Source organism: Zootoca vivipara, chromosome 1 (assembly GCF_963506605.1).
Source record: "Zootoca vivipara chromosome 1, rZooViv1.1, whole genome shotgun sequence".
Lineage (NCBI taxonomy): Eukaryota > Metazoa > Chordata > Lepidosauria > Squamata > Lacertidae > Zootoca > Zootoca vivipara.
The window spans coordinates 89,416,931-89,431,937 of record NC_083276.1 but is presented as its reverse complement, the minus strand read 5'-3'; the positions used below and the strand labels follow the sequence as shown (position 1 = coordinate 89,431,937).

Genomic DNA, 15,007 nt, shown 5'->3' with positions numbered 1-15,007 from the left:
GTTCCTCCTCTGATCTGTGATCTGAACATAGCCAAACAAACCTATATATTTCTAATCTCTATTGCAAGCCTGAGCACTTTCACTCCTCGCTTGTTCACACGAGCAGGGCTTCATTATTCTCAGATTTGTCCCTGCTCATTTCTGCACTTTGGGGGTTGACAAGACAGGGATGTCTCTATCCTATGCAAAGCCTTGGCTGAAGACAAAATAGGAACTGCTCAAAGGACTCCAGTTGGTGTGAAGTCGGAATGAGAAACAATGCGCAAAACAGCAGTATTTTGTACCAAAATACATCTGCATTTGGGATAGCATTGTGTGATCACAGATTAAAAACCCAGCATTGGAAATGTAGTTAATGGGAGCACAAACAAAGCCACCGTCTCTCAATCTTACCTTACAGGGTTCTTGGGAAGATAAAAATAGGAAGGAGAAGAACCTTGTGTGTTACTTGGACCTCCTTGGAGGAACGCTGGTAGGTAAACATTCATTCATTAATAAAACTCAAAACTATTTGACTTCATAAATGAAAGGCAAGGCAAAGGAATTAATAATCTGAACCGAGCCTCACCCCTCACCTTTCAACACCAAAATGCATAGGCACACAACTGTATTCAATTTGCATCAGTATAAAGTTTCTCTCTTAAAAGCAATCATACTCCTATTATTTTGTAAATAACGTTTTAATTTAAATATTTTCAGGATTAGCAAAACGGCTGCTTCTCTCCTTTCTTCCCTCATGGCAGCTTGCTAACAGAAATACAGTCCCCCCCCTCCCCAAACTGGGATTAACAAGGACAATGACAACAAACAAACAAACCCCTCCACCCCTCTGTCCTCTTTCGCTGGCATTTTGCAGACGGAGAGCTGGCTGACCTCCAGGATCTGACACAATGTCTGGAGTCCCCAGAGCAGCTGGAATTCATTTTCTCCCTTCAAATCTATGCAATTTCATATGAAACTGCAGTTTGGCTGCATAGCCAAGTACTTCTGGGAGTGTACAGTGCAAGAAAACACACACACACACACACACACACACACACACACACACACACACACACCCCTACCCCTGCTGTTTCTTCCTCGATCCACACTTGCTGAGCAAGGAAGTTCGGATTGCCTGTCACCTCCCCCCCCACCCCAAACAACTGTACAAAATGGAATCATTCATGACTGTATAGAAACGGGCTGTGCCCAGAAATGTGTGCAAGTATAACCAAGAACAGTGTGTCTTCATTACAAAACAAAAGACTGCCGAGATGGTGAATGTTCACAAATACTCCCAGTCCCTGCTTTGGGGGCGCTTCCTTTTTTCCCCTTTTCCTTTAAAAAATAAAATAAAACCACCCTGTGCCGTTTGTCAAGCAGCCTTTTGGCCGAGCTTCAAAAATGCCTTTGAGGCTCTGCTCCCTGTCGAGTCCTTCCGTGCAAGGATTGCCGTTCTCGAAACATTACGTTGCAAGTTAGGTGGCACAGGGCTTCAAGGCTGGATTCTTCCCCCCTGCTTCCTCCTTTTGAGTTTCAAATTAGGTTCAAGTTGGAATGGATTGCGAGAAAGATGGGAGAGACAGTCACAAAATCACACACTGCAGTTTGTGGGAAGTGGTTGCTCGGTCCCCACGCCACTTAGTCTTCCTCTTCTTCTTCTGACTTTTCTCTGGGACCTGTTGCCTGAACAGAAAAGAAAAGAAACAGGCTTTCAGGACATAAGGATTTCTTTCACAAAAAGTAACATGTGTTTGGATCTGCGCCATTGGCATAGCAATTGCCTGTGGGTTTTGATCGGTGAATTGTAAGTTTATTTGAGTTTACAGTTCATCAAAAAGACGCATTGGTTCTAATGATGATGATGATTAGAAGAAGTGGTGAATGTAGAAATGTAGAATGTAGAAAAGGATAAACAACTCACACATCCCTCCTGCTTCCCTGATCTCTCTTGAAGGCGGCTACATACAGATCATATATTTAAAGAATATTTCCCCACCCTAAGAATCCTGGGAATGGTAGTTTGCTAAAGATGCTGGACGCTGTAGTTCTGTGAGATGTAAACTACAGCTCCCAGGGATTCTTTGCTGGGGGGGGGGGCAGAATGTGCCTTGAATGACTTTAGATGTATGGTGTGGTCACAGCTGAAGCTTTCCCCCCTCTTTTTAAAAAAGTGGTTGACAGGGTTTCACTACGCATACCTGTATGTGTGTGTACATTGAGTTAGGTCTTGCGCTTTCTGGGCTGAAGTCAATTAACAGGGTTTGCAAGCAGAAGGGCTCCCACTAGTCCAATAGCACTTTTCTCCTCCTCCAAATCCACTCTGGAGGGTCAGGAGTGTGGGTAATTGCAGTCAAACATAACTATGCGTAAGTGCTATTTTGTGCATGAAGCGGTTAACATAGAAGCCTCTTCCTAGACACAACTAGGTAGTGCCCCCTTACCTCCATGAAGGAGGAAGTAAAGCTGCTTCTCTTCCTTTATTCTCTTTCTCTCTCTGTGCCATGTAACCAATCAAAGTTCAGACCTCATGTTTGAAACTATATTGTGTATTTTGCACCCAAGAGCAATCTTCTTGCTGCAGCATGGAATAATGCTTGAACCAGACCTTTAAGTAAGTAAGTAAAACTTTTAAAAGGAAGTAAAACTTTTAAACTTACTTAACAGGGTGTGGTGGGTTCGTTGCTAGAGTGGTAGAGAGAGGGGGCTAGCATTTTAAGGAAGACCAAAATTAATTATGCAAAAGGATTTAACGACCTATATTCCACACTATGCTGCGGGTTAATTCTAATAGTGTTTTTAACTATGCTGGGGCCTCTCTCCCACTGGAGAGTGTGCAAAGCCCTGTGTTTTGAATCTAGATGCTCAGCCGATTCTTTTTGTTAATTACCCACACGTGGGTCAGATCTGTTTTCCACCACCACGAGGAGAACCCCCAGAACTGCACAGCGGGGGAGATCTTTCCATCTGGCAAGCAGAAATGCTGGAGCTGATGGAATGACCATAAGAGTGTGAGGCTGAATTCTTCCCTCTGTCTCCAGCATTCCAAGGCCCTTGGAGCGAAGCAAACTTCCCTCCCTAACAGCTGGTACAGAGTTGTGCCCTGAAGGGAGAGCAGATTTTAATCATTATGCTAAGTACCTTACTAATTAGAGCCTGACCGAACTGGGGACCTTGCTGTGGCTAAATTCGCTCAGTGTAAAGAGTGGGCACGGCTTGCTCTGTGCACTTGGTCTCTTGAAAAATAAAAACTGTCATAGCATCTGCTTAATCCTTTGTATCTGAGCACCACCTTCTGACCCCTGCTATTTCGCTCTCCCTCTCCCAAGGAGCAGAGATGGATTTCCTGGTGTGAAAAAAGAAGAGGATGGTGGATCAATCCCTTCTTCCCCTTCACTGTTTCTCCACTAGATCTCACAACTTTCTGAAGTGGCTTTGGATTTTTTATTTTTTAAAAAAAGTTGGCAGAAAGAGGCACATGACCTGTACGCAATAGTGACTGATGTCCAACGGAGGAGCTACCCTCCCAACAGCTTAGTTGAACAGGAGGCAGAGCAGTGGTTTGGATGGGGCTTCATGGACCTACCAACAGAGCTAATTTGGCACTCGTGCCCTGCAACTCTCCATTCAGGTAAGCTGCAGCTACGCTGGGGTCAGGAGGGTGTCGCCATAGTTATGCTGCACCACCCTTCCTGCTACTCTTTCCAAACCTGTTGTGATCAGAGGTGTAAGAAACATGCAAGAAGCCAAGGAGAAGAGCAGCTCACTCACACTACTTTCATTTCCCTCAAAAACTATTTTCTGTCTCTAGTCTTGGAACTTTGACAGCCGAGAAAATTCATGTCATAGAGAAGACGTCTTCTTATAATAAAGGAGCTGCTGGTTTCATCTAGTGGCTGCAAGCCCACAGCATCTAATGTGGTGAGTTGAGAGATGGGCTCCTCTACACAGCCCTAGTCTCAAGAATAAGAGACTTTGGGCCCAAGGATAGGGAACCTGCGGGCTACTGAAGGTTGCTCCCGTCATCCCTGCACACTGGGCTGGGGCTGGCAGGAGTTCAACAGCCTCTGGAGGGCCACAGGTTTCCCTTCTTTGCCTCACCCATTCCAAGGATGCCCTCTGTCGCTGATCTATAGCCCCCTCCATTTCCAGCTCAAGGTGGACCTTTGCCATTTCCTCCCATGGGACTTGGTACAAATCAGTGAATGCAGAAAGGTGCCAACGTAAGAATTTCCTGTATAGAATTTTGTCGAAAGGGCAGAACAAAATGTCACTATGATGTGGCATGGCTACGGCTCTGGTTCTGAAGTGTGTGTCATGTCGTTTAGGTGCCACCCCAAGAGGAGCAGCATTTCTCAAGCTTTCCCCCTCCACTGAATCCTCCTTCTATCTCACATCCCTTCTCTGCCAGCCAGAAAAAGCCGGAAGAGTCTTGCAACGACTGAAAAGCTTGTATGCTGGAGAAGCAGAGTCTATACTGCCTCCTCTGTGCAAAACTGGGGCTGGCAGGCATACAGAGCCTCCATTCTAGCAGAGCTTCCTAGAGAACACAACTGCAAGGCAAGGTTGGGTTATCTTTCCTGGCTGAATGGGTCAGTGTGGCATAATGGACATATACAAATGCCAGATGTCCCATTCCAGCTAAAGGCCTACAGCTAATGAAGATGGGAAGGCAGCACAGAAATCCATTTTGAGGTGGATTAATCACAGGGATTCCCAACAGGTCGATCAGGATCTACTGGTAGATCCCTGGGAGGTTTGGTGTTGATAGCTGTCGATCGCTGGGTCCCTTTCCTTAGCGTAAAATAGAATCCTGCAGAATGGAAGATTTGTGGGGCCTGCCTGGTGTGCATAGCAATTCGTTCATCCCTTCCCCCCAAATATAGTCTGGCCCCCCACAAGCTTTGAGGGACAGTGGACCAGCCCCCTGCTGAAAAAGTTTGCTGACCCCTAGAAGGCAATTAGCAAATGGAAAACCAGGGCAGCCAGATGCTTTGCCACTGTTATGATGAAGATTCTTTGGGCAGAACCAGCTGTTGCCCAATTTGCCACAGTGTCTTGCGTTCGTCTGTCCTTGACGCAAGATTTAAAAGACGGGGGCTGCACTAGCTCAGCTATGAGGGAGTCTTCTCACTGCCAGCTTCACTAATGAGGAAAATGATTTGAAAACAACATGGCACAATTCCAGCTTGCATCTGTACTCCCCAAGCGACTTCTCACCACCACCCACTCCCCATTTCTACTGCCAAAGGAGATGATCTAGGATGAGTGGGTAGTGCCACCTGCTTTCCCGGGAAACAGGCATAAACCAGCAAAAGATATGACTGCAAGGAAGAAGGAAGCACCATGTTTTCCTCCTTTTCTCTCCACTGCTTGGGAAAATGGCCATGATAATGGTAGCGTTTCTGCAGGCCTATATCCTCAGCTCAATTGAGGCTGGGGGAGGGGAGAGGCATCACACAACATGTTTTCCAACTCTCTTGTACATGAAATCTAGTAAAAGTGACTGTTTCCATTGAAGCACATTTTCCAGGTGGAGTCATTTTTCAGCAGATTCATAGACATGCCAGTTCCGAGGAGCCACTGAGTTCAATGGGGCTTATGCCCGGCTAAGCATTATAGTATTGCAGCTTTAGTAGGCAGGTTGTGTAAAAATTCAGCAAACAACCCCCCCCTGAAGAAAATCTGCAGCCAAACTGGGAATATAATCCCAGTTTAGACAGGACAGATTGATGGTTCATCCATTCCACCACGGTGGGTTCTCAACTTGAACTGGCAGTGCTTTCTCTGCTCGGTAGGCGAGTAAAACAAGTCAGCAGTTAAATCAACGGACAAAGACATCCAGTGCTTTTGGACTTTTGCCAAAATAAGATATAGAGGAAAACCAGGCACTGTGATACAAGTTAGAGTAATGGAAACTGAAGAAGCACCAAGTTAAACTTCCAAGCCAAGTGGCAAAGTTGAGAGGAGAGGCACATTAAGCCCAGATTTTAGACTTTTCTTTACATAAAAGCCAACTGGACTTTCCCTAATTTTGCATGTGGCAGAATATGGGTTAATGCTATACTGGGCCACTGTTGCACATGAGATTCAATGGTTTAAAGCAGGTACTGTATTTCCAGTCCTGAGGAGTCTCTTCTATTCCAGAGAACCTTCTCGGGGGGCTGTACTACCTAGCTGCTTTCTCATTCCCCCAGCTAAGCACCCACACCCAGTCCTTTCATCTTAAATTATGTAGGAGAGCTTTCAGGCTAGATTGGAGCTCAGCACCTCTCATCTTAGAAATGGACAATTACCCTGAGCTAGTGGTTCTAAGCAGGGTTCCGAGAAAACCTGAAGCTTATTTGAAACTTATCTAGGGTTTCAGCATAAGAGAGTCCTCTTCCTTGAAGCCCACCATTACTGATCAGGCTGCAGCTGTAGAAGAATGTTCCAGAAGCACAGTAAGTTTGAATGGAGGGGACAGCAAGGCTTAACACGATACCCAATGAACACGGAGCATGGATCTTAGGATATAAGCCAAAATACCCAGCAGATAATTCTTCCCTCCTAGTTTTCAAAGAGAAGGAAGTTTGAAAGTCACCGCCGTAGACCATCTCAGAAGGCATCAACCTTCAATGATCTGGTGATACAATGGCCTGAGCTGGAAGGGGCATGTTGGGCTGAGATGACATCATGTCATCAGAACTCAAGGCTGACCAAGCTCACATGGGCCATTTGAGTTGATCATGTGGACTATCTGTGATAGAGAAATCAAATGGATAAGTTCCACAACTGATCTGGCATAAGTATTGTGGTACCAAGATGGTCATTTGTGTGCTGAAATATATATGTAAACAGTGCATTATATTAAAAATGGCATTTAGCAGTGAGATATGAACCAAGTTCTTGCTTCTAGCACATGGATGATAGATTCATTAAACCCTTGCAAATTGTGTCAGTATTTGGCTAACTCACTGGATGATGGCTCACCTGATTACTCGAACAAGATCATGGAAGGCTTTGTCAACATTCAGTGGGGGATCCTTTGCACTGGTTTCTATATATGGAATCTGGAAAATAAAGGCCCAGTAACTCTTCAATATGTATATTATTGGGGAAATGGTTTTATGTAATGATTCACGGGAAAGAAAACATTTGATTGCACAGTAGGGATGCCCTTATAACAAAGAAGGAAGGTGTCTTGTACCGAATGTACAGTTTCATTTTTATTTCCCCAATCTGCCTGAAGACAGTTTGAATAACTAAAAGTTCAGAAAGATTAAAGAGCTGTTCACAGATAGAACTTGTCACACTGATACTTGATAATGAGGACAAGAAGAGGATAGGTTACATTTTGTACACTATTCCATGGTAGAAAATGACTTGATGAAGGTGCTCTCTAGTAGCATAGTTGCACTATAACCTTGCAGCAGTTTTATACTAGTTTAACTGACATAGTCTCATGTAAAGAAACTTGGGAATGGGTAGTTTGGAGAGAGCTTTGCCGCCACCCTCAAAATTACAGTTCCCAGAGTTTCCTGGGGAGAAGGAATGGCTGTCTGCAAAATATATATGTACTTACAAGGAAATCCATATTATTATTATTACTTCATTTTTAAAACACACTTCATCCTGTTACATTCCAAGTGTGGGTTACAACATAATCAAATAAAATACAGTAGCTCACAACAGAACAGCAGACCATGGAAAAGGAAATTCAAAAGCATTCATATGAAATATAGAAATTTGCTGCTGATGTAGCCCAAACAATGACAGTATATTTTTAGAATACATACAATGTCTTTATAGTACCTTATTTTTTTTAAGCCACCTTGTGATCAATTTTGGTGAAGGCACCATAGATATTTATGAAATAAATATATTCAAATAGTCAACTTAGTCATACAAAATATAGTGGGGTTTTTTTTTTTGCTGATGGAAGAACAGACCTAGCATCCTATGAACTTCCAATAGGCCATAGGCTCTTACAGGCCATTGAATGGTCAAAGAAAACATCATGGAAAGAAACCAAAATACTTACATTGTGCTTTGCTGCCATTTCCTTTCCTTGCTCCCGGGTGATTTTTCGCAGATGCATTAAGTCTACTTTGTTGGCCACCAGGATCATTGGAAAAGATTCCCTGGAAGAAGAGGATAAAGAGAGAACATCAGTACAAAAACTCCCTGCTTCTTGGGTGTCACATTATTTCTAGTATTTGAAGAAAACAGAAACCACAAACCAAAGGACTTGCTGTTTAATTGAAGAACAGAGCGTGATCAAATCATGAATGAATTCCGTGGAGAAAAGGTGATCTACCAAGGTTTTTCTTATCTTTTGTTTGTGCATTAAACAGCAAATGTTAATAGCAAATGTACTTGCAGTGGACACCTAAAACCAGTCTAGAAATTTGAGCTTTGGCCTGGTTCACACATGCAAAGACACTGCTTAATTTCTCTTCTTGGTTATTGTTGGGAGCTGAATGCATGGACTGACTTCTCCGCTGAAAAGCATTTTGCTTGACATGATATGATCTGTGGTGGTGATATCCAGGATGGCTCATTTGTTTATTTATGACATTTATATACCACTTATTCAAATTTCTAAACGGTACGCATAAACACAATCCACAGAAAATAGGACAACAAGTCAGTGGATTGGATGCGGGGACAGCAATATACATTCAAGGAGGAAACAGTTTCCATTCTTCCTCCCTGCATTTGCAGTCACCTGTAACCCCCTCCCAAAAAAAAGCTTATCTGGAGGTTGAGTAGGCACTCCTGAACAATGTGGGATGAGGCATGTGCCTGCTGGAAGACTGGGGAATTTGGATTCAAAGGCAACTTAAGGAAACTCACTGAAGGGAACTTTTCTCTCCCCTGCTCCCTCCAGCAGCTCCACGCACCCCCCCTCAAAATGTACCAGTGTTCAATGTAACAAGTAAACAAGCATACTTTACACACAGGCTAGCGGCATAAAACTGAGGATGTCACTTTCAAAGATTTTATAACGGGGTATGACATCATATTGTTACAAGAGACCCAGGCTATAGAGAATCTGGCTTTGAATGGCCACATCAGAAACACCAAAGCTGTTCATTTAAAAAATCACGTATAGTAAGTTCTGGCAACGTGCAGATATTTTAAATATAACTAACGGGGTAAAGGATGGGTCAGAAAAATATAAAGTCATAAAAAATGTAGGAGGTACAATTGATTCAATGTTCTCTCAGTCAAGAGCCATACAAAAAAGCTACATCTTTCGAGGGAAGGCTCCAACATATTTATTCCCTAAAACAGGGGTGGCCAACTCCCAAGAGACTGCGATCTACTTTCAGAATTAAAAACTGGTAGTGATCTAACCCTGTTTTTGGGGGGTTCAGCTCAAAGTTGTTGACCCTTTTTTAGGAAGGAGAAAAGCCCTGATTTTGAGGGGTTAGAGAAAAAGCTTGGGGGGGAGTTCCATTTTTGGGGGACAAAAGGGTAAAGATCAATATGGATGAAAACAGCAGCACAGAGAAAGCTCCGTCTTCCCTTTCGGAGATGAAACAACAATGGAAAGCGGGGTGAGGGGCAGGGCGGGAGTCAGTTTTACCAATGCTAAGGAAAGGGAGCCAGAGATCAACTGCGATCTACCAAAACCTCGCAGGGATCTACCTGCAGAATCCATGGGAGAGTACTCACAGCTGAAAGGCACTCACCTGTCTTTGACTCGGAGGATGAGCTGGTGGAACCTGTCTACGTGCTCAAAGCTGGCTTTATCTGTGACTGAGAAGACTATGAGGAATCCGTCCCCCGTCCTCATGTACTGCTCCCTCATTGCGCTGAATTCTTCTTGGCCTGCCGTGTCCAGAACTAGGGATGGCAAGGGGAAAGAGAAAGTAGAAGATGCTCAGTTGGCCTGCACCCAAATTGTGTGCCCATACTGACTCTCCCGCCCTAAACATATCTGCTTGAGAGCTAAGCCTCCTTTGTACACATTTCCAGGGCTATGCTGGAGGAAGGTGGGGCTGTGCATGACTAACCCTGCCCCACTTCCAGCCCTCCCTACATCTGCACACTGACCAAGAAAGATAAACAGAGTTTATAGGTGTCACGACTGCATGCATGTACGGCTATGCCCAGCTCAACATTTGAATGTTGGGAGGGTGCAGCCAGGGCAGCGGGGTCCAGCTCTCCCCTACATGTGTTCAGTGCATGTGTGAAGTCACATGCAAAAAGGGTGGCAGATGTGCTGAGGATGGCAGCCAAAGTCTCCCAGATTATTAGTTTTAGCAATGACGAACACCCCATTGTAACCCAAGAACTAGACTGAAAGCAGGCTTGAGCCTTGCAACAGTAAGATTCCCCTCTGACAATCTTCTCCCTTTGCATTACGGATGTACAGCCGTACCTTGGAAGTTGAACAGAATCTGTTCTGGAAGTCCGTTCTACTTCCAAAACATTCGAAAACCAAATTGCAGCTTCTGATCGGCTGCAGGAAGCTCCTGCAGCCAATCAGAAGCCGTGGAAGCCCCGTCAGACGTTTGGGTTCCAAAAGAACATTTGCAAACCGAAACAATCTCTGACGGGTTTGTGGCGTTCGGGAGCCAAAACGTTGGAGTTCTAGGGTGTTCAACAACCAAGATATGACTGTATATATTGAAACTCAGACCCCAGCATTTGAGGACCAAGCTAGACAGGGCATTTTCTCACATCGTATTTTGTTTAACTGCATTTTGTTAAACATATAGGCAGCAAAGGAGTCCCTGGACCATGGAATAATCCATAGAGTCCAACCCCAGGGCTTCCGGTTCAGCGCCAGTGCCGATCGGCGGGGTTTGTCTCGAGCTGCGAGACACCCGTCTTTGCGAGGGGGGGGTAAGCAGCGAGAGCGACGCTGCGCCCCAAAAGAGCCCTGGGAAGAGCGTCCCGGGGACGAATTTGCTCAGCAGAGCCCCATTTCGGACTCCCCAACTCTCTGGTAAGCTCTAATAAGAGCCCCGGAGCGAGAAGGGTTGAAGTCGCGGGGGCCATCTTTGAGCGCCATCATTGCCCTCGCAAGGAGAAGCTCCGTGCCGGAGGCGGAGAGCGCTGAATACTTCCAAAGAAAGATTCGAAATTTAAGAGACCGTGAGTAAAAAGACTTAATTTTTAATTGGATTGAAAGAATTGGAACGGGATTGAGGTTTAAAGAACGGAAGCCAACCTCTCTCTCTTGATTGAAGGAGGAAGCAGTTAAAGGATTTACCCGACGCCAAGATAATTTTGGATTTGATGTGCTATGCAACTACAAGAGCTGTATTGATCCCCTTTAGTGGCAGGGCTAAGGGGAGACTGTGATATATATTAAAACCCCTGCAAATTTGGATAAGAAAGGAGAACCTATTCCTGCCGCTGGAACCAGCAGCCCTGACAGTTTTAGCAAGACTCGTGAATGGAGGGAGAGTTGAAGTGATGCGGACAATTTAAAGATTCACTTACGAAAATCCCCTCTGGATAATTATAAATTGGAAATAAGTATCTGTTTTTTCGTGTTTAATGGGTGGACATACTGTAACCAGCCTGGGAAAAATGGCGATGGAATGAAGAAATGTAACCACTTCCTGTGCTTTGGAATAACACTGTGTCCTTGAGAGGAGTACAAAATGTCAACATGCGATTATTCAGCTGAATTCAAAGAAAAAACTCTGAAACTCTTATGGGAACTTACAATCGAAATGCATAAGGACAATCTGCAATTAAGAGAGATGAAGCAACTTCACCAAGGGGACAAAGGACAAAAAATATCGGATGAAGGCAATAAAGAAGAACAGGAGGAAGTTGTCAATGAGGAAAAAGTTTCTGAGCAAGGGTACCAGAGAAATAGCCCCCCTATGGAAAGGGGAACACAAACTATGTTTGGATTTCTGAATTCCCATAAGGAACAAAGAAGAGGGGAGGAGATTAAATTTACTGAGTGGAACTTTCAAATGAGAAGAGGGCAACAGGGAGGGAATGGAAAATCGGGACATGTAAAATATTGCAGAAAGGGAGTGGGGTAAATGGAAGGATTTAAGTTTAGGTGGGCTAAAATGGTGTTTGAAACTGGTTACGGATTTTGGAATCTGCTGAACTGAGAAGGGATGTGCTGTGAACAGGGGGGGGGAATAGTTTAAATTAGAAAGAAAAGATATAAAATGGAGTAAGAGAATAAGATATAGAAATTATAAAATTATGAAAGCTCTTGCAGGAAAATTCAGGCAAGGGATGGAAAGTAGATTAGTGAAGTGCAGTGGTTTTTTAGATTAGAAATGAGATTATTAGTATAGCTGGTAAAAAGTGAATTGGAGGATAGCTGGATGTTCTAGCCCTCCCCTGTGGTCGTCTCCGTTCTGGGGTTCCCTGGTGGCAGGGGGGGACTGTTGGAGTGGGGAAGGACAGGGGGAGGGGGAGATCCAGCTGGAAAAGAACCATCCCCTGCTTGTCCTTTGCGCCCTGGAAGCTCTCGGTGGCAGGGAGAGCTCTGGGGTGGGGGGGGAAGGGGGGAATGGAAAGAGATATAGAAATATAAAAATTTATAGGTAATTTGAGTAAATAGCTAATTAGATAAGTATAAGTAAATGAGATTAAAATGATGTGTAAAAAATGAGAACTGTTAAGGTGGATTTGGCAAATGAAAATCAATAAAGGGAGGGGTTTGGAGAAGCCCAAAGGACAATGTCTAGGAAAATAGATAAGGTTTAAATTTTTGATGTTAAATGTCTTGTTTTTGTTTTTATTTTTATTGTTCTTCCTTGGTGTTATTTTTCCTTTTTTCTTTTTTCTTTTTTTGCTGTTGTTACCAGCCTGACCCTCTCCTCGCTTCCCTGGAGTCTCTCAGTGGCAGGGGGAGACACTGGGGGGAAGGGGGGAGAGATTTAATTATAAAAGGAACCATCTTCGACTGCCTACCTCTCAGGGGATTCTCTTGTGGGAGGAGAGGACTCCTGGGAGAGCAGGGGAAGATGGGAAATATGATATGTATCTGTATGTGTTTTTTTTTTCTATCTTTTTTGTATTATGTAAAACCAATAAAATATTTTTTTTAAAAAAAACATAGAGTCCAACCCCAGGGCAGTTTCACATGGTATACTTTTGGCAGATGCACTAGTATATTTCTGAAAAATAAACTACAGGTATGCTCAAACACCTGTAGTGAAGAGCAGAGCAAAGGCCACTCCTACCTATCTCCATCCTGGGAACCAACAGAAGTTTGGCTCTTTCACGTTCTTATAGAAGATCGTTCTTAGCTATTCACTGTTAGAAACAGGATATTGGTCTAGAGAACCCAACAGGGCTGTGGTTGTTGTCGTTGCTTTTTTAAAAAAGCAGTATGTTTGGTGTATGCTTGGTGAAATAAATATTGCTGTTACGATTATGTCTTTATATTCTTTACCCTATCCCTTCTGAAACATTCACTTCTCTCCTTGGCTAGGAGGAAGGAAGGCGAACCCTGCTCCATATATTTGCAGTCTGCGTGGGTCCAATTCTGAGGCACGCTTTGGGGGGGGGGGATGGTTGAGAACATTCTTTCCTTCTTATAAAAGTTATTTTCCATAACTCTTTGTTGCCAGACGGAGAAAGGCATGACCTCAAGGCTGCTCCTGAATGACTGTTCTAAAGCCATTAAGCAAAAGCAAAGCAAAAGCCCAGGAAGGGGGAAAAAAGAGAAGGAATTATGCTATAATTGCTTTCTTTTAATATCGTGCCCTTGTTTCTCCGGCAGACCTTGTGAGTGGATTTCAGTGCCGAGGGATGGCACGTGGTACAGTCTTCTCATGGAACAATGACAATCTCGGAATGCATACAAGTGGAGTTGTTTGAAACTGCCTCATGTCAAGCCAGCGGGCTGCTTGGAAAGCTAGCACACCAGAGAAGGCACCAAGCTTGGCCTTTATCCTGAAGTGCTTTTCATATGCAGGGAGATTTTGACACGGAACCACTTGACCAGCCCCCTGAAGCTTCAGATGGAACAGCTAGAATCACATGACAGTGGACGCTCGGGTTGCGAACGTGATCCGTGCGGGAGGCACGCTCGCAACCTGCGTCTGCACACGTGCGGGTCGCGATTTGGTGCATCTGCGCATGTGTGCACACCGAAACCCGGAAGTAACCCATTCCGGTATTTCCAGGTTCGGCGCAGAGCGCAACCTGAAAGGACACAACCTGAAGCAGCTGTAACCCGAGGTATGACTGTACTGCAGAGCTGGAAGGGGTTCTGAGGGTCATCTAGTCTAACCCCCTGCAATGCAGGAATCTCAACACTTAACCTTTTCTCCTTAATATCTAAAGTGGTTCTAATGCCTCAGAGCATGTGCAGAATGCATTTTCCCTCACCACAAACTATGGAGCCACAGCCAGCCTCTGCATATTTGGGATTAGGGAACACAGAGGCTCCAGGTCAAAGTTAAGCCTTCTGCTCACTTGATATACAGTTCACCAATCATGTTGCTCTATTGTTCTGTCAGTGGAAGCATTTCTGCTTGCCAGACAGAATGACCTCCCTTCTCCTCCCACTGTACACTGTTCTGGGAGTTTTCCCAATTCTCCCAATAGGATTTGGGGAGGATGAGGGGAAGAGCGGGAAAATTCCTGATGTGCTAGTTGAATCCATTGCACTTGCTTCTGCTAGGGCAACTACTTAGCTGAATCTGGTCCATTGTATTCATTGCTTGGTGAAAGGTAAAGGCAGATTCAGGCCGCTAGATATTAGCTCCCCCCCCCCATTAAAAATTAGATAAGCAATATGTAAGGTACATGCTTACACTATCTATTTAGAGCCCCTCAGATATGATTTTTATTGTGCATTCATGATGATTTGTGCTCGTGATGGTATTGGGGTGGTTATACAGCACATGTTCTTGCTTTCAATACTGTCTTGCTTTCAATCCCACATTTTTTTTGTACCACAAATGTCTTGGTTTACTTTTCATCCCTCAAGACAGCAATAATGACACAGCGTTGGGGAAGCATCTTAGAACAAATAATAGAGCAAAATGATGTGTGGAAGGTCCAGTGTAAATCCCTCACTAATGCACTATTATTG

At 44.3% G+C, this 15,007-nt stretch overlaps 1 protein-coding gene across 5 annotated transcripts in view; it reads right to left on the bottom strand.

Moving 5' to 3' along the window:
* Positions 1-1,328: 1,328 nt before the first annotated feature.
* Positions 1,329-15,007, bottom strand: part of MRAS (muscle RAS oncogene homolog) — a 44,235-nt gene continuing 30,556 nt past the window's right edge. For all 5 annotated transcript variants that reach the window (XM_060278630.1, XM_035128594.2, XM_035128573.2 and 2 more), the window contains 4 exons: positions 9,663-9,816; positions 8,006-8,105; positions 6,955-7,034; positions 1,329-1,668 (listed from right to left, as the gene is read on the bottom strand). In XM_060278630.1, coding sequence (XP_060134613.1) covers positions 1,569-1,668; positions 6,955-7,034; positions 8,006-8,105; positions 9,663-9,816 — 434 coding nt within the window. In that variant the 3' untranslated portion in view covers positions 1,329-1,568. The remainder of the gene's footprint in view (positions 1,669-6,954; positions 7,035-8,005; positions 8,106-9,662; positions 9,817-15,007) is intronic.